This window comes from Cantharellus anzutake (assembly GCF_015039405.1).
Source record: "Cantharellus anzutake strain C23 chromosome Unknown EI90scaffold_110, whole genome shotgun sequence".
Classification (NCBI taxonomy): domain Eukaryota; kingdom Fungi; phylum Basidiomycota; class Agaricomycetes; order Cantharellales; family Hydnaceae; genus Cantharellus; species Cantharellus anzutake.
This window is the reverse complement of record NW_024067060.1, coordinates 186,831-210,639: the sequence shown is the minus strand read 5'-3', so window position 1 is coordinate 210,639 and position 23,809 is coordinate 186,831. Positions and strand designations below refer to the sequence as shown.

General features: G+C 45.7%; 4 protein-coding genes across 4 annotated transcripts; all 4 read right to left on the bottom strand.

Moving 5' to 3' along the window:
- Nucleotides 1-314: 314 nt before the first annotated feature.
- On the bottom strand, nt 315-1,333 carry EI90DRAFT_3133944 (uncharacterized protein; the record flags this gene model as incomplete). The annotated part of the gene is made up of 2 exons (XM_039064611.1): nt 315-920; nt 1,100-1,333. The coding sequence occupies 2 exons, from the start codon at nt 1,331-1,333 to the stop codon at nt 315-317; spliced, it is 840 nt and encodes a 279-aa protein (XP_038909442.1).
- Nucleotides 1,334-2,684: 1,351 nt separating this feature from the next.
- EI90DRAFT_3133943 (uncharacterized protein) lies at nt 2,685-3,380 on the bottom strand (the record flags this gene model as incomplete). Its single annotated transcript, XM_039064610.1, has 2 exons — nt 2,685-2,764; nt 2,819-3,380. 2 exons carry the CDS (start codon nt 3,378-3,380, stop codon nt 2,685-2,687), a joined length of 642 nt encoding a protein of 213 aa, XP_038909441.1.
- Nucleotides 3,381-4,834: 1,454 nt separating this feature from the next.
- Nucleotides 4,835-5,837, bottom strand: EI90DRAFT_3147369 (P-loop containing nucleoside triphosphate hydrolase protein; the record flags this gene model as incomplete). The annotated part of the gene is made up of 3 exons (XM_039065522.1): nt 4,835-4,929; nt 4,963-5,443; nt 5,538-5,837. The coding sequence occupies 3 exons, from the start codon at nt 5,835-5,837 to the stop codon at nt 4,835-4,837; spliced, it is 876 nt and encodes a 291-aa protein (XP_038909440.1).
- Nucleotides 5,838-6,389: 552 nt separating this feature from the next.
- On the bottom strand, nt 6,390-7,868 carry EI90DRAFT_2943471 (uncharacterized protein; the record flags this gene model as incomplete). The annotated part of the gene is made up of 1 exon (XM_039055295.1): nt 6,390-7,868. A coding segment is annotated over one exon (1,479 nt), but the record flags the coding sequence as incomplete, so codon positions are not given.
- Between the last annotated feature and the right edge of the window lie 15,941 nt (nt 7,869-23,809).

The following is a 23,809-nucleotide window of genomic DNA, read 5'->3' as shown; positions in this document are numbered from 1 at the left end:
GCTAACCCTGTGACCCGACTCGTCGGTAATATTCAGTCGGCTAATGTTTAACCCCATTAGCTCCACTCCGTTTGGCTCCGCCAATTGCGGACCCGTCTTCGCTGTAACCATATATATATCCCACTTGTACATAGGTTACACTCCAGTAATAAAATCAACTAGAGTTACCCCCCTTAGGTTCTGATTGCCAGTCAGTAAGTTAGGGCATGGACGTGTCACTAGGCACAGCGCTCTTGGCAGAAGTCGCTGAGGCCAAAGCCCTCCGCTACGGAGACACTCCCTCGTCTCGAATCCGGTCTCTGACAGAATGGGAATTAGTCACCAGATCTCATGGAGATTGTGGGTGGCTTTAAGAAGGGATAAAAACAAACAAAGAACATGGGAGAAGGACAGCTTTGCATGGCTGTCAAGAAAACAAGAGTAAATAAGGAATGAACATAGGCCCATTGTGGGCTGTGAAAAAGGTAACAACGATGGGGAAGGGTGATGGGCTCGTCCAGGCAGTGTTGAGCAGGGAGCGGAGTAGATGGGGTAGAAGCGGAGGTGGGAGAAGGGGTGGGGAGTGAGCACCTGACTGTGGGAATTTCTGGGCCATGACAAGCTCCATCAGACACACCTGCCTGGATAGCGATTGGATCTTCCCCAGGTGGGTTTGTGACACTGTCCACCTTGGCAAGGCCATCAGGTAAAGGTCTTCCATCAAGATGATCATAAACCTCTTCTAACATTACCTCTACATCATCCTCTATAGTGCAAGAGAATTCATTTTCGAATGGTACTGTAGCAGAGCTGGAATAGATAAGGTTGTTGGAAGGACACTGGCACAGCACAGCTATTGCTTGGGCTAGAGTGGCATCTTGTTGTGGGAGATTGTTGAGGATGGTACTGAGTGGAGGAGAAGTGAGGCTGGCTGTGATAGACTAAATTCACCTGAACAGCACAATTCAAAGGCCTACATGCCAATACTTATTAGTTATGGCTATATGAGAAGGTCCGGATATCTGAGTTTGCTTTTCTTGGTTGTCTGGCACGTTCCGCAGGATGTGCAGAATTTTTCGATGTCTTTTGACATCGAAGACCACCAGTAGTGTTTGCATACGTACTTGAGCATCCTTTTGGCACTGAGGTGACCAAGAATTCTGTGTGTGTGCTTGACCATGATGCCCATAATCCTCTCCCCTTGATGAATGGATTCAGGGAGGACAAGATGTGGTTTGCTTGAATCATTCAGACGAGAAATCAGGCCATCAATGATTGAGAACTGGAACTCCTCAGGTTTTGCGAGGATTCCTTTCCATGCAACATGCCTGGAGTAGCCGTCTTTCACACTCATGATGAAAGCATTGTCCTCTACATGGGGACATACTTCTGCCAATGGCAGCAGTATATCTTTGAGGGAAAGCTCCCTCCTCCCCAGACTCCTCCCCAGTTGCTCTCCGATTTGCCAAGGTTTATCTGCAACTTCGTGGGACCTCTAATCTAACAAGCGACTGGCACAACTTGTCACACGTGACATTCCCACAGGGGTGTCACCTCATGTACAAGGCATGTCAGTCTTGCGCTGGTTGGAACTCTGTATGCGTTATGCCAGCATTGAAGTGTTTGTGGCTTATGTGCAGCGTCATCAATTGTATAACACAGACCAGTGTTATACAGCAATGTCTCAGTATGGGAATTACAGTATGTTCGAGTGAATTTATGCTTGGGGTGGGATCATGAGTGATGCTTGGTGGGGGCTGAACAGGGGGGGTTGTCATATCCCGGAATCCCGACCCTGCACACTCCCACCACACCACACCTTCCTAACAACTTCACCATCCCCTACACCATGCCTCCCCACTCCCCAAGTCACCTTCCCTCCTGACTGTCTCAGCTCCGGTCTGGTTGCGGCACACCGAACCTTGGCTACTCCCATCCCGGAACCTCGGTCCCGAGTCGGAACATTTGGAGACCCCGGATTTGCTCCGATATCCCGACGGACCTCCGACATCCCATGACATGCCCTTAAACCATTCCTCCACCCACTTCATTTATTGGAGTCACCCAACATCCTTTGGATGCGCAACTCCGCTTTCGGAGCTACCCGCATCCTTCGGTGATCTCCCTCACGTTATCATTTATTAGTCACCTTCCATTCTTAGCACGACTACCCTTTTACTACCATCCAGTCGGCTAACCCCCCTTTACCCATTTGTCTTCCCCATTCATTTTCCGGCCTCCAACTCCGCCCTCCTTGGCCCGACACCTCGGTTCCCCGTTTTAGATATCGTTCGGGACCTTTCGGTACCTCTTGGTATCATTCGGTACCTTTCGGTGTTCTCCCATTTTGTCATTTCGGACTTTGACTAAAGTCCTCCCCATCCTCCTTTTTAAATACACATAGATTAGAACCTGTAGTTCCTCAGTTCTAATCTCGACTAAAATGCCACCCAAAGTCCCTCTGAGTGATTCCTGTTCCTGTTCTACAAGACACCTCAGACATAAGAAATACAAGGACTAACTGAGACGTAACGGAGGCACAGCGCTCCCTCCGAGTTGCTGAGGCCGCATCCTTCTTAGAGCCTCTTGTACCATCCAGCAGAACCGGGCTCCCTGAGAAGCTTCGGTTCACTACCGGAGCCCTCGGACTCCCCTCTAGTTGAGCCCCGCCTGCATTCGGACTCACGCATTTACCCCCCCTTCTGTCAACACTCGGGTTTTTGACAGGGGTCTGAACTGGCAAGCGGAGGTGCAGGCACCTTCTTAGGGCATTGCGGATTAGACTCTAGAACACCGTATATATCAATATGCTAGGGATGAGGAGTAATGTAGTACTTACTATTATGACCGAAACCCTGACAAGTGCTGCATCGCTGACTACCCGGGCCTTTTTTGACTCGTGGCTTTGCATGAGGTTTGGAATCAGAAGAAGTACTGGCTACATGAGACATGGCAGAATGGTCATCCGATGTGATTGCCACTTCTGAGATCTTGTTGCTGTCCGGAAGAACCGCTGCCGGGGGCGAATGCCCATAGACATTGTGAATGATACCAAGAAGAGTGGTACCATGGTCATCCATCCAATTCCACTTGAAGTTATTATGAAGATCGTCAACAGTGGTCAGTGGTCCCGCGCTTGCAAGGTTGCAGAGGAGTCGAATGTGTGAGCGGTTGAGAAATATGTGCGGCCCAAGGAAATGATCTTCCATGTCTTTCCACCACTCGGTGTGAAGCTTCACTCGAAATTCTTTGAGCCTATGCTCAAGCTCCACATCAAGTGGTGTCAGTTGCCGATTTTCATCAATTTTGATTTTGTTGGGGTTGCGTGTGGATTTTGGGATGGGATCTGCAGTGTGCATCTTTTCAGTGTGAATGGAGTCACAGAGATCACAGCATGACATAGGTGGATGGTGGGTACAGCGTTCACAACAGAATGGCTCCTTAGCTTCACATGGGTTCAGTTTCCATGGTATGTGCAAATGAAGCAATAGATACTCACCAACTGAATTGTTTTCATATAGGAAATCAAGCACTTTCCATCGGCAACCTTTGCAAAGGTGTCAGGGACCGACCCGGGGTCGAGAGCGTCTGGGTATACCGCTCGGGGCTGAGGGCCCGGCAGGGTGGGGCGCAGGCATGCATAACAACGGGCCCGAAGCAGGCAAGGGTCCCTGGCCACTTAGACTAAAGTGGGAAGTGTGTTATTATTATTAGCAGGGGAATGTAAGCTACTTGCCTAAAGTGGGAAGTGTGAGAAGAAGGTTGCTTCTCAGTTCCCACTTAGGCTGTGTTTATGTACATGCGGTTGGAGGTCACATGGGGAGCGCCACGTCATCTACGCACACAGCTGCATCTGCCCGGGTATCTCCGTAAGAGGTCTTGGGGGCGTCTGGTGTGTAGGGCGTCACCCGGTGTGTCCGGGTCCGGGCATGTTGCGTGTTAATGGTACATCGAGCAAGGAAGTCGTCTGTGTAGTAGAAAAGGAAAGAAGGAGAAAGAAAGGAGAGAAGAAGGAGAAGGAAAAGGGAAAGGAAGGAGGAGAGAAAGGAGGAGGGAGGATGGGGGCAGCGGGTGAGGATAGTGGGATCGGGTGGGGTCGGACCGGGTGGAGTGGGGTCAGGCAGGTGTGCCCTGACAGAAGGTCACAATTTGAAAGTACTGAGTTATAGACAAAGGCAGCAAGATGGCAATCCAGCTCCTCTGAAGGGGGTTTACGCTTGCGGGAAGGTTTCTTTGCTGTGCTCCTGCTCTTCACCCCCGTTTCTTGGCATTCAGGCAGAGTGGAAGCTAATCCTTGATGCTGATCAGTTGTGCTGACCTTCCCATCCTCATCTCCCTCATCGCTCCTTTCTTCTGCGTCGTCATCGGTTCTGCCGCCCTCACCACTTTTGGGTGCCTGGTCATCTGGGTCAATGCTCATTTCAGCCCACGCTTGTAGCTCTTCTGGGCTTGCTTTGGCGTTCAGTGTGTCCTCAATCACTTTGTCTATGGCCGGGGTATTTCCTCTTTCTCCGAGGACAGTCCGCTTTTGGGGACTGACTGTAGCTTCATCTACCGTTTTCCGCTTTGTAGGGACAGTCAAAGGCATATCTTCAAATCTTGAAGCCCAACGTTCCAATTCCGGCTTACTGAAGTACGTTTTCTCAACCAGGAGGATAGCAGTTGCTTGGATTGAGGAGTCACGTCCTGCGCGCCCAAAATGCTGTACAATGGCATCAATTTTCTTCGGGAGTCGGTACTGGACAACAATTCTGATGCGACGTAAATCAAGACCCTGTAGATGAGTCTTCAGACCACATTGGCGAGCTTGTACACAAATTACTGACCATCCCACAGGCGTCTGTACAGCAGAGGCCTAATATTCCCCCCTCTCATATTCCTCAATCGTCTCCTTTTTAAATGCATCTGACATCCCTGAATGATACCAGACAATCCGATGATGAGCATGCACTGGTACGTGGCTTCATAAGAAGAGTGCCGTACTTTCAGCATCCACTCGTGAGTTACAGTAGATGAGGAATTGCGGAATATTTTGTCTGACCCAGTCTGAGTTGTCAATCTCAGGATTCAGCGGCACAAGGAATGCAAGATCAAGGTGAGAAGTGATAGAATACTTCATCTTCCACACACAGAGATGGATGTTTGGCCTATCATTGGAACGACAGTAGATCATAGTATTCCGGTGTAGCCCGATTATACGGAGGGTGTCTTGGAGCACATGTGAGTGAAGTGTTGCTGATGTCAAATACCAGGATACTTCTCCCAGGACGGCATGCAGGCAGGAGAGATGTAAATATGATGATCGGAAGTCTCTTCCCCACTGACTGACACAGTGGGCTTCATCAATAATTACGCGATTTATCTTTTTCTTGATTTTTGGTTCATTCCAGATGCGCATGAAGTGTGGGTCGACTGCTAGCTCAGGAGATAGGACAACTGTTCGGAACTGCAGGCACTTGATCTCCTAGGTTTTACGTATCAGTCTTTGTGAACCTAATGTAAGTTCATTCCCATACTTCGAGCAATGTCGGTGACTCTCCCAACAGCTCTGCTGTCACTGACACAGCGCAGAATCCCCTCCAAGAAGATTCATCAGCAAGCTGCTGTCCTAGGTTCTTCAATGGAACAACAATTATTGTGAGTCCATTCTCATATAGCATGGGAAGCCAGAAGATAAAGCTCTTCCCAGAACCTGTAGCAGAAATGGACACCAAATTTCTCCGATGAACCAGTTGGAATGCAATATCACTTTGCCATCGACAAGGTCTCTGACCAAAGCGGCTTGTGCTGTCAAGCTGTAGCTGTTCTGCAGTGTGAGGCTTTGCTGGAAATGGAGGGGTAGGCAGGGGAGGCGGCATGTGCTTCCCAGAGACAAACAAGGAATGGCAAGTGCCAAATTTCCCTTTTTGCGCCACATCTCTCCTTGACCTATTTGTTCTCATTATTAAATGGGCTCTTCCTAGGAACATCACATCACATCGCCTCAAGATCATCCATCTCTAAGGCCCCTAACTCTGTATCCCCTTTTTCTAGATCGACCTCCTTGGAATTCACCCGATAGTACTCTGCTAGCCCATCGTTAAGAATATCTGGTACTTCGGCCTCAACATGTGAGCCTGGGACCAGGGAATGGCAATGGTAGGATCTGATTTTCTTGCATAGTTCCTGGAGTGTATTGGCCATGTTAGTTGGAGTGTGCCGAGTGCTATTAGGTGTGACAGCGAAATTCATCTCAATATTTGTGTGAACTGAGCGATATGTGTCAATCAGTGAAGACTGATTGATTATGTGTGTCAAGGTTCGGTTTGAGCCTTTGCCACAAAAAATTACCTGGGGAGTGTTACTTGTTAGTTGATCTTGGTATGATATCTACATTGACGCACTTTTGTATAGAGATTATTCAATTCTACTCACCAGTCTACACCTCTAAACCCATCGGGCATGCCTGTTGGATTGCACAACCAATGCATTTCGATAGTATGGCTCAGCCTTGCAGGGCAAGTGTCGTGTAAATCTCGAAGGAATTTGGAGAGATGTGCCACATACTTATGTTTTCCACATGCACAAAACATCGGCACCCATATCCATAGGAGATCTTTCATGAAACCAACTGCTCCAGTGTTTGATGCCTGGGCTAGTAACACATACATCAGCCCATCCCGATTAAACAGCAGCTGATTTTCCAGCCTCCTATCGCATTTGGAGTTGGGTAGATCCTGTAAGTCATTGAAGTTGTTTCCCGCAAAGTGCTTGATAAAGATTTGATGTGCCAGATCATCGATTGTATCCCATGCCGGTTCGGTTTCAGAAAATCCTTGCAGATCGCTGTTCCCAAGCACCTGCTCCCAGCACACTGTTATATGCACTTTCACGAGGTGCATGATCCCATCATTCAGCATATGATAACTTGGATTCCTACTAAGTTTCGTGAAGTCTCGAGGGCGGAGGGTTTGAAACAGTTTGTAAGTGCCACCTTCATTTGATTGCAATGCATGTCCACTAATATGTGTTCTCCAAATGGCATCAACGGCTGCCATCCGAATGTGGAATACCCCCGGTACTGTCACAAGCCACTGTAGTCTATTCTGACTACTATTCTCGATTGCATGGAAGAATGTTGTGCTGTCATGACGTTCTTGTGTGCCCAGGTCACCATGGCATAAACGTATGTATGAGTCATACCATTCACTTTTTGTACCCAGCTGGCGTTCAAGATTATCTACAATCTCAACGTTCCCGTCGTTGCTTGATGCCTTTATGTGCATTGCGCGTGCTGGCTGCTGAGTTGATTTCTCAACACCTATCCACTTTGATGATGGCATCGGACCAAGAAGGTCCTTGTATGATGAAGGAAGGTACTCCACAATTACACTCTTGATGTACCACTGCATTGCCAGCTCTATGTGTGGGATTGACTCTCCCACTCGCTTTAGGATATACTTCTGTGATGGCAGATGCGAAGGAGTGACATCCTTTGTGCCTTGCGGATTTAATGAGCTTTTCCTCCATAGCTCATCTGAGAACCGTAAGTCATCCAGTGTTGTGCTGTGTCCCAATGGTATGAAAGTACCAGTTGTGATGCTTTCAAATGTACCAGGATTTTCTAACGTGGCCTCCTTTGGCTTGAAATCGAAATCAAGATTGTCATATGCCAGTGCACATAGACCATCCTTGGATAGATCACGTATGATTTTCTGTCGCTCGACTGTTAGCGACTTCACCATATTCATCATGGACATCACAGAGACACTCCATCCACCATGGGCAAGCACATTTATGACTCGCTCCGGTGTGTTTACTGATTCTAAGAAGAATCCTTGGACAGCTTGGAAGGCATTGCACCGGGAATTCGTACTATTTGCGAGGATTGATAGAATGACGCATCCTTTCTAGTATCGAATGTGAGCTGCACTTCATTTCAATGCTGATTGCTTACAATAGATAACAATGCACCATTTTCGGCATCAACGGCATCATTATTCTCCTCATCTGACCCTCCATTTCCACTCCTAATACCCATCGGTATTTCATTTAACTGCCCTTGTCGGTTGCGGTGGCTTTCGGGGTCAGTGGCTTTCTTGTAACCCCTCCATCTGCGATATCGGATACTTGAGTTTGCATCCAGCAGTATCTGGACAAGGTTCCAGGTCAACGGAGCAGCATTTCCAAACTTCTCCGCAATCCCTCGAAGATCAAATCCCACAAGGTCGGCAGAGCAAGCATGTGAAGCATTGAAATGTAATCCTGACTCAATGTCTGATGCTCAGATGATTTCCTGTCTTAGTACATCTTGGGAAATGCTGATTGCCCATTCTGTGACTGTAGGTCGAGAAGCACATAAGAGGGAGTTGAGAATGAGATGTATGCCAGGTGGAGATTTAACTGCTGCAGCTGAAGCCCGATATTCTTCCCTCTCACTGTCCAGGATATGACAGGGAAAATTAGGCAAATCATGTAGCGGGGACATTTCAATCTGCTGGAGGATAGTGGCTATCGAGGGCCAGCTCATCTAGTACAAGCGCAGATTTGATGTAATGGGGTTGTATAGATTACTATAATTATTGGCCAAGCTGGTGAGGCTGTTGTTACTTATATACAGAGTTCCAACCAGCACAAGACTGACATGCCTCGTACACGAGGCAACACCCCCGTGGGAATGTCACGTGTGACAAGTTGTGCCAGTCGCTCGTTAGATTAGAGGTCCCACGAAGTTGCGGATAAACCTCAGCAAATTGGAGAGCAACTGGGGAGGAGTCTGCCTCCCTTGATGATTGTCAGGGGGATTAAGCTTGGATGCCTCAAGATCCCATGGGTCCTGAATGTCTCTGATAGAGCAAGATGCAGCCAGCTGTATGCGCTGCATCCTTAATGTGTGTAGGTGTAATAATTCTCGTGCCTCTTCAGCATGCACCAAGGGCAAATTGTCGCCCTCTTTATCAATCTGTATATCTGCGGACATGTAATTGTCATAGTGGACATCCTTATCTGACGAGGATTCATAGTACCATGATAGGGCATCAGCCACTTTGTTTGTGCGGCCCTGTACATACATGATGTCACAATTGAAACTGTGAAAGAAATTTTGCCAGCAATGTAGGAGAAATAATGGTCACACTATGGAAACCCATTATGGAAATATGCCAGATAAATCACAAAACCCCATACAACAAGTAGATATGAGAAAATAGAAGGACCTCTGAATCTTTACGAATTATTACGACTACACACAATAAATTGGAAGAAAGAAAATTAGCAAAAATACTTCAAGCTTAGCATCAACAAGAAGGAATTCTCGGGGGAATTTATAGCAAATATTAAACAAAAATTTAGGACAATCGACCAAGATATGACTATAAAAACAACCAGAGAACCTCCATGGAAACTACTTTCCCATGTCCGCACACATAGCTGAGGATGGAAGTACCATGGAACAAGGATTCCTTAGGAACTAATGCCAAATTAAAAGTCGTGTTCATAATAGGAAATGTAGGTGTCTCTCAAACGGACCCAATGAAAGTGATTACAGGGAAAACTACCCATAAATGATGGAGATATGACTAAAACTCTCGGAAAATGAGGACAATGTTTAAAAGGCAAGCATTGAAGGAGAGAACGAAGGAAGGTCAGTTGGGAGGTTCAAATGAGACCACCACCAAGCTGTTCCCTGGTTCTTTAGTTAGGATGGGGAAGTGTACTAGTGTTATTTATTGTAAATATAGTACCAATCCGAGTGTTTTGGCTAATTCTATTTTTATGGGTTAGTTTTAAAGTTCCTGGGAATTGACTTACAGATAAACCGAGCCCTGCGGAGCTGTTTCTTTATTGAAATTTCTTAATTTGTCTAGGTGTAATTCTGTGTAGCGTTGTTTAATTTGGATTTAATCTTCTACTTGGTGAAGTTTCAAAGATTCTAATCAGTTAATGGATTTGGATTGTGTCTGGAGTGTCCCTTGAGTTTGTTTTATTTTGGTCTTATTTTATTGCTTGTTTTAACAGTAGCAAGATAACTGTTTTGTGTTTACACTTTGAAATCTGGAGTGTTAACCAGCTCTCCTGTTGAAATATCTACTTAATATTTCTCTCCTTAATTGCTGCCTTTTACTACAGTGGCAATCTCAACTGTATATCACTTTTTCGCACTGGAGTGAAAACCAGAAATGCTTGAGAAAAATAATACTCTATTTTCTTACTTCTCTAAGGGGGGTGAAAAGTCGCAGAAAGGGTCTCCCTTTTATACTCCTTGGGTCACCTTCCTTTTTCATGCTCTACCTTCTATTTACAGGATTTATTTACAGTGTATTTTTCTCAAACTGAATAAAAAATGAAATTTTCATGCTATAGTTCTACTGCGCTTGTGCTGCGCTGAACTGCGGTTCTACTGCGGTCAGACTGCACCTAGAATCCTTATTGTCCTCCCTCGCCTAAGCTATTTTAATGGTTAATTGGAACTTGGCTGCACTGTATTTGTCGCAGTTACCTATTTCAAATTCCCTATATATACCATTAAATTTGCTATGACTCGATGATTCTGAATTCAAACTTCGCATTACTATGCGTATGGCTGTGCTGAGACCTTCAGCTGATTTATTCCAATTTTATTTGGTGACATTTAGTTAAAATGAGACTGAAATGATAAATGAGTGAATTATTCAGGTTTAAAACTGAAAGAAAAAGTTGCTAGTAGTCAAGAATTACTCAAACGAATGTGTTATAGCTCTCCACTTCATTAGAACATTGTTCCCTAAAATTCCTGCCATGGTCCATCGTAGTTTAGTGGTTTTCGTGAATTTCGTTCATATTCCCTGATTCCCCTTTGTATTATCACATCCTAATCCTCCATATGTATTGTTCGTTGTTATAGTAGGTTGTCCTTGAAGATTTCATATTTTTATCTATTTTATTTAGGACTCTGGACCTCTTGAAGCTGTCTTCCCACGCGTTTTCAGGTTTCTAACTTCATGTCCTTGTATCTCATTCATTTCTGGATGTTTTCTCACGTTCTTGGTATCATAAATTTTTATTTATTCCCACCTTTCCAATGGTACTAAGGTTGTGTCCTATTTCCTGGTATTTGTTGAGTTAGCAAAGATTCGCGCGCACATTCGGTAATCATGTGCATCGTTCCCATAGTCGTTTGTATGCAGGAGCCGTTTTCGTTTAATTGTTCAGGATTTATGATATGCGCGGGTGTTTATTTCTTTCATATGGGCTTCTGTGATTTATTTCAGATTTTTCCCTCATGATCTAAGGTTGTTTTGCACTTTCCATGCTTTGTTTTGACCGGGCTCTTCCTTATTTGGATGGAAATTGGTCTTCGCGATCTGCCGAAGTGCGGATCTCGGTTCCGACAGCCGGTTCCCTGCGCATCGCCACCCTCACGTGTCATTATACATGATGCGGATTTCTATATTCCCATCATGAGTATAACTTCACAACGGCTGGACCGTTTGGGCTGAAAATTTGCATAACTATAGTTCCCCATTTTTAATAATTTCTGTGTAAATTTCGTTGTATGTTTTAATTATGGATCCTACGCAAACATCGTCTTTTCCCTGAGCTCGGACTTTTGATGTCGCTATTCCCATTATTGGATATCTCATTAATGCGCGATCCTTTTATTATGAAACTTTGGGAGGATTAAGATTAGATCCCTTCCTTTCTAATGGGCTATCAAGCTTGTCTCGGTCATTACTAGTTAATCTTCGTGCTTGCCTTTTAGACATTGTCCTTGTTTTGCAGGAGTTTTAGTCATATCTCCGTCGTTTATGGGTAGTTTCCCCTGTAATTACTCTCATTGGGTCCGTTTGGGGGACATCTACATTTCCTATTATAAACACAACTTTGACTTTTGCATTAGTTCCTGAGGAATCTTTGTTCCGTGGTACTTCCATCCTTGGCTACATGTGCGGACGTGGGAAAGTAGTTTCCGTGGAGGTTCTCTGATTATTTTTATAGTCAAATCTTGGTCGATTGTCCTAATTCTTGGTTTAATATTTGCTATAAATTCCCCCGAGAATTCCGTCTCGTTGATGGTAAGCTTGAAGTATTTTTGCTATTTTTCTTTCTTTCGATTTATCGCGTATAGTCATAATAATTCGTAAAAATTCGTAAAATTCGTTAAAATTCAGGTCCTTCTATTTTCTCATATCTACTTGTTGTATGAGGTTTTGTGATTTATCTGGCATATTTCCATAATGGGTTTCCATAGTGTGGCCATTATTTCTCCTACGGCATGAAGAACAAGCAGTAACGACCGAGACGAGCTTGATAGCTCATTAGAAAGGAAGGGATCTAATCTTAATCCACCCAAATTTTCATAATAAAAGGATCCCGCATCAATGAGATATCCAATAATGGGAAGAGCGACATCAAAAGTCTGGGCTCAGGGAAAAGATGACATTTACGTAGGATCCATATTTAAAACACACTACGAAAGTTACACGAAAATTATGATAAATAGGAAACTATAGTTATGCAAAGTTTCAGCCCAAACGGTCCAGCCGTTGTGAAGTTATACCAATGACAGGAATATAGAAATCTGCATCATGTTTAAAGACACGTGAGGGTGGTGATGCAAAGGGAACTGGCTGTTGGAACTGAGATCCACACTTCAGCAGATCATGAAGACCAATTTCCATCCAAATAAGGAAGACCCCAGTCAAAACAAAGCACAGAAAGTACAAAACAACCTTAGATCATGAGGGAAAAATCTGAAATAAATCACGGAAGCCCATATGAAGGATACAAACACCCACGCTGTAGGTGGGATAATTGCCCACATGCAGAGCCGGCTTGGATACCCGCTTCCACAATTAGAAAACCACTTCTATTCACGTGATGACTTGGTCCGGATTTGATACCTAAAAATAGTGCTAATTCGTACGATTCCGACGGTATCAAAAACGTCCCAATTGGTGGAGATTTGACAGAGTTCTAAGTTAGGCACGGCAGGTCATGGGCATGTGTGGGCATGGGAATCTCAAGCGGCAAACCAGAATTCCAGCCTCACTCGTTCCTACGGCGTCTTATAAATTGGTAAAAATGCTTATCGGCTGCGTGAGAGTTATCTCCAGCTACATTTCCAATTTCGGCTCTTAATTCCGTAAATCCGTTGAGAAATCGCTTATTTTCATATATTTTCATATTTTGCCATCATTTCAGTTATTGATCAATATTCTTGTATTGTTACTGTTACCCTTTTTTTATTATTTCGCCTAATAAGGTACCCAGGTGCCATATGGTACCAATATTCCTCATCAATTATTTCTGAAAATAATCACTTCTTATAATCCTGTACATACCGGATTAAGAAAAGAAGTGCTCCCCTCCCCCAAAATTCTCTAAGGTGCTAGGACGCGCTAGAAGTGGGTGTGAGTGAGTGGAATTCCAACAGTAGGAATAAGGGCAGCTGTCTAGCTCACAACAAGTGAGTAGTGGACACTGAGCCCGGACCTTGCGGAAATCCCGGAGAACCCACACGGAGTTAAGGATCAAGAACGTAGCGAGTTTAGTGGAGAAAGTAGAGTTTAGGGAGGGTTTTCCCCCATGAGCTGTGTCAGCATAGAGAGCTGTGAGCCCTCTTTCAATGCATACCATAAATCCTGAACAATTAAACAGAAACAGTGCCCACATACAAACGACTATGGGAACGATGCACGTGATTACCGAATGTGCGCGTGAATCTTTGCTAACTCAACGAATACCAGGAAATAGGACACAACCTTAGTACCATTGGAAAGGTGGGAATAAATAAAAATTTATGATACCAAGAACGTGAGAAAACATCCAGAAATGAATGAGATACAAGGACATGAAGTTAGAAACCTGAAAACACGCAGGAAGACAGCTTCAAGAGGTCCAGAGTCCTAAATAAAATAGATAAAAATATGATATCTTCAAGGACAACCTACTATAACAATGAACAATACATATGGAGGATTAGGATGTGATAATACAAAGGAGAATCAGGGAATATGAACGAAATTCACGAAAACCACTAAACTACGATGGACCATGGCAGGAATTTTAGGGAACAATGTTCTAATGAAGTGGAGAGCTATAACACATTCGTTTGAGTAATTCTTGACTACTAGCAACTTTTTCTTTCAGTTTTAAACCTGAATAATTCACTCATTTATCATTTCAGTCTCATTTTAACTAAATGTCACCAAATAAAATTGGAATAAATCAGCTGAAGGTCTCAGCACAGCCATACGCATAGTAATGCGAAGTTTGAATTCAGAATCATCGAGTCATAGCAAATTTAATGGTATATATAGGGAATTTGAAATAGGTAACTGCGACAATACAGTGCAGCCAAGTTCCAATTAACCATTAAAATAGCTTAGGCAAGGGAGGACAATAAGAATTCTAGGCGCAGCCTGACCGCAGTAGAACCGCAGTTCAGCGCAGCACAAGCGCAGTAGAACTATAGCATGAAAATTTCATTTTTTATTCAGTTTGAGAAAAATACACTGTAAATAAATCCTGTAAATAGAAGGTAGAGCGTGAAAAAGGAAGGCGACCCAAGGAGTATAAAAGGGAGACCCTTTCTGCGACTTTTCACCCCCCTTAGAGAAGTAAGAAAATAGAGTATTATTTTTCTCAAGCATTTCTGGTTTTCACTCCAGTGCGAAAAAGTGATATACAGTTAAGATTGCCACTGTAGTAAAAGGCAGCAATTAAGGAGAGAAATATTAAGTAGATATTTCAACAGGAGAGCTGGTTAACACTCCAGATTTCAAAGTGTAAACACAAAACAGTTATCTTGCTACTGTTAAAACAAGCAATAAAATAAGACCAAAATAAAACAAACTCAAGGGACACTCCAGACACAATCCAAATCCATTAACTGATTAGAATCTTTGAAACTTCACCAAGTAGAAGATTAAATCCAAATTAAACAATGCTACACAGAATTACACCTAAACAAATTAAGAAATTTCAATAAAGAAACAGCTCCGCAGGGCTCAGTTTATCTGTAAGTCAATTCCCAGGAACTTTAAAACTAACCCATAAAAATAGAATTAGCCAAAACACTTGGATTGGTACTATATTTACAATAAATAACACTAGTACACTTCCCCATCCTAACTAAAGAACCAGGGAACAGCTTGGTGGTGGTCTCGTTTGAACCTCCCAACTGACCTTCCTTCGTTCTCTCCTTCAACGTTCAGAGTCATGACAGTTTGCCACTCTTCACCCTGTGTGAGGATGGCCCTGATGCCAGCTGGGCAGGTGTCAGTGATGACCCAGACACAATATTTGCCTCGGTCTTCAGAAGGTACTGAATATGGTATATCCCAGAGTCAGAATCGGTGTCTTGCATGTGATTGCTTTGATCTGCATGAAACATTTTTTGTGTAGGGTGCTCCAGTGAAAGGGCATGTGGTTGGTGCATATGGATTGCAACAGTCCAGTGTAGGCACTGATGTTGGGTAAGAATTTGGTTAGGTACTCTATGAGACCCAGGAACCGAAGAACCTTGGTGTGGTTCTCTGGTGTTCGCCAGTTTCTTATTTTGTCCAATTTATCGGAATCTGTGTGGATTCCATTGGAGTCCAACTTTGCACCCTAGTATGTCAAGTATGGGGGTGAATGGCTCAAATTTCCTTGGACTCATGTAGAGCTTCTCGTCTTTTAGATGAGTATAAATCCACAAGAATTGTTTGTTATGTTGTGTTAGAGACCAGATCGAGATGAAGGAATGTCTCCGTGGTGGAGGGCTTCGGCCTCAGTGACTTATGCCAGGAGCGCTGTGCCAAGTAACACATCCATGCCCTAACTTACTAACTGGCAACCAGAACTAAAGGGGGTAAACTCTAGTCGATTTTATTACTGAGGTGTAACCTATGTACAAGTTGAGTATATATAGTTACAACGAGGGCAGGCCCGTAAATGGTGGGGCCGAGCGGAGCGGAGCTAATGGAGTAAACGTTAGCCGATTGAATATTACCGACAAGTCAGGTTACAGGGTTAGCGGAATGGTAGGCAATAACCCAGAAACAGAAAGGAGGGATAGGCCTGAAGGTGGGCTTGCAGGGCAAGCGAGTGTATTGCCCAGCAGAGGCGGGAGTGCGCTAGCGGACATTGGAGCTGTTCGGAAGCCTTTGGGGCTCTGTACTTAGGGAGGCATAGGTAATAAATTGAAAAGAGGGGGTGGTGACCATCGAGGGATACCAAGGTGATTGCGGAATATGGGAGCTCCAATGTTAGTGGAGAAGGAGCGGAGGTAGTCCGGAGGGATCAGAAACGGTGGAAGTCGATGGCTGTGGATGGATATGACAGTATCCCCTTCTTAGGCCTGAACCCTTGAAGGCCCAGAATTAGTAAGGTGAGGGGAGCTGTTAAAGAAATGGGTTATGGGTAATCCATTTCTTTCTGTGCTTAAAGATGACTTGGAATCGTCGACCTTGTGTATGTAGGGTGGCCTAGTCGTGTAATGAGTATTGTCCGATAGCCTTGGAGCTTTTGACAGAAAGCTGGGACCTTGCGGTGAATGGGAGTCTGCTACGACAGATACTTGGCACTCATTACATGAGCATTGTAGGAGGGCACAGCAAGTACCACACAAACAAGGCCAGAACCACGTTTTTTCGAGGCTCCAACGAGCACCCTCAAGCCTCCGACACATTCACAATGCCCACGGCACATTTCCCCATTTTTTCCAATTTTTTCCATGCTTTTTTCTCAAGACTCATATTGCCACTTCCCCAAAATTCACAGATATCCCCCATTTCCCCCATATCTCCACCAATTTTCCACCAATTCACACGATTTTGAGCTTGAAGGACAGCGACGGATCAGGAAAAGAGGATGGAAGGACGGGACGGGAGTTAGGATGACGGATATGCGGTGGAGAAGCGAGATTGATGGCTGATATTGACCTTATGGGCCTCAATCATTGATTTTATTGTTACCTTGTGGACATTTTTTTGCCTTATTGTTTCTTAGCCGAACTCTCAACATTCTTCCTGTTTCCATCGCCACCATCCATCGGCTATTTTACTTGTTTTTTTGTTCTGATTTCTCTTTTTTTTCTATATATACACCCAGTTTGCGTTGTACTTACAGTTGTTGGACCCCTCATCTGTGCTACAAAGACTGTGGTGTTGAGCGACCCTTCCATACGTTTAAAGAGCTTAGTCTGACTCCCTGACGACTGTCCAAGAAGGACCAGGGTGAGTTCTGAGTTTTCAAAGAGTTTATTAGTATCGTGCACTTGCACCGGGACCATGTGCGGCCTTACCGGTAGTAAGATTTTCTTTGCCCCCCCCTTTTTCTTTTCTTGTTTGCTGCTGGGTTACATCCCTAGCACGCTTACAGCGTACTGTGCATGGGTGTATAGGGTCACAGGCAAAGGGGATATCCAGAACTGGACCAGTCGAGGACAAAGGGCTAGCAGATACTTGGCGCTTGAGGGAGCGTACTGGTAGCGAGTGATATAACAGCTCCTTGATGGAGCTTCCTGAGATTTGGTTGATGGGTACTTGGCACCCAGATGGGTGTACTGGCAACGAGTGAGATTTCAGCTCCTTGAGGGAGCTACTTGAGGCTGGGTTGATGGATACTTGGTGCCTGGATGGGCATACTGGCAACGGGGTATGAGACCGTTTGTTTGGTGAACGGTCTGTATTCATGTCAATGGGTACTTGGCACTCATATGAGCGTACCGGTGATGGAGGGGTTAGTCGATCATAGGTCAAACGACACGTGGTGGGATCGATGGCTACTTGGCGCTCACAAGAGCATACCGGTGATGAAGGGAATGGGCTTGTATCGAATACCACTCCGTCCATAGAGTTAACCAGATGCTCACCATAAGGTGAGACAGATGTGAGCCCAGTACCTGGGCGAGCGATGTGAGTCATAACAGAAGGCATTTGCACATACCTGAGTTGAGTCACACACAAACTTGATGATCCATGGCCAGAGTCGTCAACCTCGGTAGGGATGTCCCATATAGATGGTGACCGAGACATATACAATCTTACACAGATGTTACAGTGTTGGCACAAGGAGGTTTACAGTTGTTGCACAGAAGGTGAGGGTGTGTTATTCGTTAAGTTCCGTCTTTCTCGGCTGTAGCCGTACATGAATGTGATGCTAACTATTGAATAAGAAATGATCGTGAGAAATCTCACAAAATAGAATAAATAATCCAGCCAGCACCAAAACCCAATAAGGGAAAGCTTAGCATGGAGTGAGTGTGTAAGAAGGGGGGAAGTGGGGAGAATGTAAGGAAGAGATGGGAGGATGTGGAGAAGGAGGACCTGCTGTGGTTGACATTCAGTCGACACGGTCGCGAGAGACTCCATTCCTATAACAGGAGCTGTACTTACAGAAAAGAAAAAATGAAGACAGAAGTGAGGAGTGGAGAGGAAGGGAGAGATGGGAGAGGAGTCAGGGTTCCTAAGGAGCTTCAGGTCCAGGCTTGTCTGGGTACCAAGAGTGGAACGCCTCGACGAGGTTGGAGGCTTGATTGAGTTCACTGGCAAGGAGCCATTGTGTCTCCTTTCGAGGTACTCTCCAAAAGTGTAATCCTGCGTCATGAAATCATGAGGTGTCATGACATGTCATGACAATTGAATTGAATCAGACATTTTTTACATTGAAAATTTTGGATTTCATGACAGTTCATGACAAATTGTCATGAACTGTCATCAACCATCATGTGCTGACAGGGTTCATGACTGCTGGTGACACAATATGACATGGTGCCTCATGGAGGTTCATGAGTGGTCATAATGTCCATGAACCCTCATGACCTTTCATGACAAGTCATGAAGGTTCATGGAGTGTCATGGAGTGTCATATGTTTATTTTGACCTTTCCCCATCATCTAAAATGCTATAATGTCCCATGATGCATCATGGACATTCATAATGCTCCATGAACATGTATGATGAGTCAATGCATGAGATGTCACAAGCACTTATGAACTGTCATGTGACAGACCTTATTTGTGACAGCACTGACTGATCAACCTCCAACTCATGGACTTGTGTCAGTGTCATATCCATGCATACCCGACCCCTACCCGACTTCCGGACCTCCAACCTCTTCACCTCCGGAGTCATACCCTACCGCTGCCGTTCCGATACTCACCTTCGGTCCTGGCAACACACCTCCTTCTACCCCCCACGCCACCCCTACTCCTCTTTCCCTCTCCTACCCTATCTCCGTCCGCTCCGATACTCACCTTGGACCGAACACCACCCCTCTCGCCACCCTCCTACTACTTCTCCACCCTCCTACTCCGCTCCTCCTTCACAACACCTCCACCCTCCCGTCACCCTCCTACGCTTCCTCCGTCCGCTCCGATACTCACCTTCGGACCTGACAACTCTCCTTTCAGCCACTCCTTCTTCCTTCCCTTTCCCCTCTCTCCTCCCTCTGGTACTCCTCCGCCACCCTCCTGCCAAGTTACGACCTTCCACCACTGTCCCATACTTTGTACTCGGACACCGCTCGTACCTTTGCTCTGAGCCTCCATCATAGTCCCTACCTCAGACTTTGACTCCACCTCAGTCTTAGTCCATTGCATTGGTGACCTCATACTACGTAAACACCATTGCCAATATCCCTCGGACTTTCAACCCCACCTCCGTAACCTCCGTAAGCTCCGCAACCCCCTCGCGGATTGCCTTCGGCACTTTTGCTGCTTGTAATGTATCTCTCGCGTTTACCCCTCATCCCTATTTGGACTACTGCTTCTTCCTATTCTAGCCAGTTAGTCATCATCCCCACTTCTCCTCATCCTCCTGCCCCTCTGGGCCTCGCCCTCCCTACCTCCTTTTGGACGTATCACAGGTCCTGCCTTATGACCTTCAGTACCGCTCCGCTCCCTCTACCCTTTGTTCCCGTTCGGACATCTTTGTTCCGATTCGGTTACCCTTTGTTTTCCTTGTGCTTTTGCCCCCTCCATTATATATATCGGCGCTTGTACATACTCGTTTTGGTTCAGTCCAAAATCGACCTGAAATGCCCCCTAGAGACTTCCTGCTCACCTACTGTGAAATTAAGGACCAAATGGACAAACAGCAATGGCACAGCGCTCCGCTTGAGTCGCTGAGGCCAAGGTCCCTCCACGCTAAGTCTCCGATTCCACTCCGGAGTCGTCTGTTTCTGCCCGGTTCTAACAGTCAGCACTGCACTGAACTCCGCTTTTCCTCCAGCCACCTTTGCTGCTTGGTGTCAGAAACAGTGCTTGAGGGTATTCATGGGAAGTGGAGCAGAGTATGGCAGTGTGAGTGATCACTTAGCTGATAGGTTACTCCATTGCAAGGCATCAGGGGGTTGGGATGTTGGTTTCAACAACTCAGTGGGAGCATTGTGCCACATGCTCTAGGCTATCCTGTATTCAGGTGTAGTGGAGGGAACCTGGTGGTGATGTAGGCTCAAGTGAAGATGAAGTCAGAGGTGAACTATTGTCAGGGCATACCCTGCCTGACCCCATGCCGCACTGTGCTGCCCTACTCCACTTCCCCTGCCATTGCTTCTTGCTCCTCCTATCTCGCCTTCCCCCCTCACCTTTCCTTTTTCCTCTTTCTCTATGTACCACCAGTGCACCCACATACCTGGGAACACTGCACACCCCTCCTGTACCACTACACCCTAATGCCACTGCCCGTATCACTGCACCCACTGCACACATTCCCACCCACACAGTGGCCACCCCCAGGATCTCCTGCAGATACACCCAGAGGGGTGCAGCTGTGTGCAGAGATGACATGGCTCCTTCCATGTGACCTCAGCCACATGTATATAACAGCACCTGGGGTGGGAACAGAAGAAGCAGCCTTCTTCTCACTTTCCCACTTCAGACTAAGTGGTCAGGGATGCTCACCCCATGACAGGACCACTGCTATGCATAGCTGCTACTCGTCCCATCGAGTCCCCCATGCTGGGACTTTGCCACTTTTGGAGCTGTCCCTGACAACTATGGACAAGAGGACTTGGGGGGTATTCTAGTTGACATTCAAACTGGGGTACATAAGTAGTATACTATCTACAATGCATAAATATGAAAGGGAGAACAGAAGAGGGGCTGGTCAGTCTGGCACCTGAATGGGAGGCAGAGCGGTGAACATGACAAACTAAATGAGGGATGAGAACCAGGGAGACAGAGAGTGAGAGAATGAATGAGAGTGGAATGAACAATTAAACAAAGAGGCAAAGTAGGGAGGCAACTGACAACCTGGGTGCCAATATAGTAGCAGATCAAGTGTCAATATTTTACTTATTCATTCTTCACCTGGGTTCTTGTCTTTGATAATCCCCACTCATTTCTGCACTGGACTGACTGGCCCTTCCCATGATTTCTCTCCCTTATTTATACCTTGTAAATGCTTTCAGGGACCTTAGTCTGAAATCAACTAGAGCAACCCCCTCTTGTGTGATGCTTTCAACTTAAGGGTAACATGTAATTAACCATTATGCCCCAACTGTCATTGTTGTATTAAGAATCCTAATTTATGATCAATCACAATGATTCTTGGGAAGACTCATAGTGATTCATGAAGGTCCATGAGGGTCCATGATCCTTTATGAAGGCTCATGACACTTCATGACACTTCATAGACAGGCATGTAACCACTCAAAACCTGCCTGGAACCACTTAAGTCATGAGCAATCATGACCCCCCATGCAGGTTCATGACATCTCATGAAATTCCATGATGGTTTGTCATGAACCAGCATGACTGTGTATAACACTTCATGCTGCTTCATGAAGTTTGGTGACCATTCATGAAATGTCATGACTTCCATGATGGTTCATGAACCGCCATTACACTTTTTGCAAGTTACTGCTCCTTTCATAGCCTAGCCACTTGACCAGGTAGAGCAACTTGTTGTGTCTATGTCGGTTGATCTTGGAGTCGAGTATCTCTTCGATCTCGAACTTGATCTCGCCTTCAATTTCTATGGGAGGCAGAGGTGGCTGGTGGCGGTTCAGAATGATGTTCAGGACGGAGGGTTCGATCTGCGAGACATGGAATACCGGGTGAATGGCTTGCATGTTTTCTGGCAGGTGGAGAGTGAGGGAGTGAGTTCCAACATGGGCAATGATCTCGAATGGGCTGAGGTTCTTCTCAGAGAGCTTTTTGGAAGGTTGGGTGGAGCAGAAATACTTGGCCTTTACATAGACCGAAGTTCCTACCTCAAAAGCTGGGGCAGGACTCTGACAGGAGTCTGCCAGGCCCTGATAATGTGTGAGGCCCCAGCCCATGTCTATATTCCGCCCACAACATCAGTTGATGTTGTGTTGTCTAATAATTATGTCGCGACGCTAATTTAGCGTTGCAGAAGCTTCTCTATTTATTTGTGCCGAGAATGCATTAGATTGTATATAAACCTTCGGGGTAGCTGTAAAAGGTGGATCAGCCTTTACTTCTACCCCATTAATATACAGCATATCAAAGCGTATACTTAGATGGACCAACTGAGGCCTGAGGCGAATAGGGGAATGGAATGTTATCGTCCCCAAATTAGTAAGATAACCTTTCATAACGGATCTGAGTGAGGTGCATTTCCTGGCAAACAAAGTGGTGGAGGGAGTTGAGATCTACGGAGTACTCTTGGGCACGTACTGATGTTAGGTCTCGCTCTGGGTGAACGGTGATGTTCGGATGGTAGCCTTTGTTGGCGAAGAACGGAGAGACGCCTGTGGTGGCATTTGGAGCATTGTTGTAAACGAACTCCGCAAGAGGTAGGAGTTCGGACCAATTGTCCTGCTGGTAGTTACTGTAGGTAGATGTGCAGGTACTGCTCGAGCATCTGGTTCATCTGTTCAGTCTGACTGTCTCCTTCTGGATGATAACCAGAGGTGAAGTGGAGGCAGATGTTGAGGGCCTTACCAAATGAACGGAAAAAATGAGAGACAAACTCCGGACCCCTGTCGGAGGTGACGTGGGAAGGAACTCCATGCTTGGAGAACACATGGAGGAGGAAGAGCTTGGCCAGTTCCGGAGAGGTGATGGTATTGTGGGTAGGAATGAAAATGCACTGTTTGGACAGGTGGTCCACGACGACCAAGATGGAAGTGAATCTGGAAGAGGAGGGTAGCTGTTTGATGAAATCCATGGAGATGGAGTCCCAAGGACGTTCGGGGATGGGGAGTTGTTTGAGCAAGCTGTAAAACTTATGACAGGGGACTTTGGCACAGGCACAAGAAGTGCAGGAGGAAACGTAGCTCTTGACAAAGTTATGGATGCCCGGCCAGGTATACTCACAACGTACTAGATCCAGAGTCCGGTTTTGACCGAAGTGTCCGGAAAGTTGGTGGTCATGTTTGTCTCGCAAAATGCGGAGATGGAGATCGTTGGAATCCAGAACGTAAATGCGGTTATCCAGCCTTAACAGGCCTTCAGCATCAACGGACCAGTGGGAATTGGGGAGGTTGGGGGAAGCGAGATGAGAAGAGATTGTGGTATCGGAGGAGAGGGAGGCTAGAATGTCTCGATGGAGAGCCTCTGTGTTGACAAGTATGGCTGCTCAGATTACTGTGGCAGCTAGGAACATAGCTCGTAAGGATGCAGTGAGCTGCTCCGAAGTGAAGACTGGTCAGAAGTTCTGTGGATTGACATGGGCATAGTCCATATCCCCTTCTTTGGGATAGACGTCCCAGCGTCTAGTCAACACATCTGGTTTTACTCTGAGTCTTCCAGGACGGAATTGGACAGTGAACTGGGAGAGGAACTCTGACCAGCGGGCTTGCCGCCGGGTCAAGAGTTTGGTGGTGGAAAAATACTCGAGGTTTTTGTGGTCGGTAACGACTTCGATTGGAGTACCTGAGCCTTTAAGATAGTGATGCTGTAGGAGTGCATAAT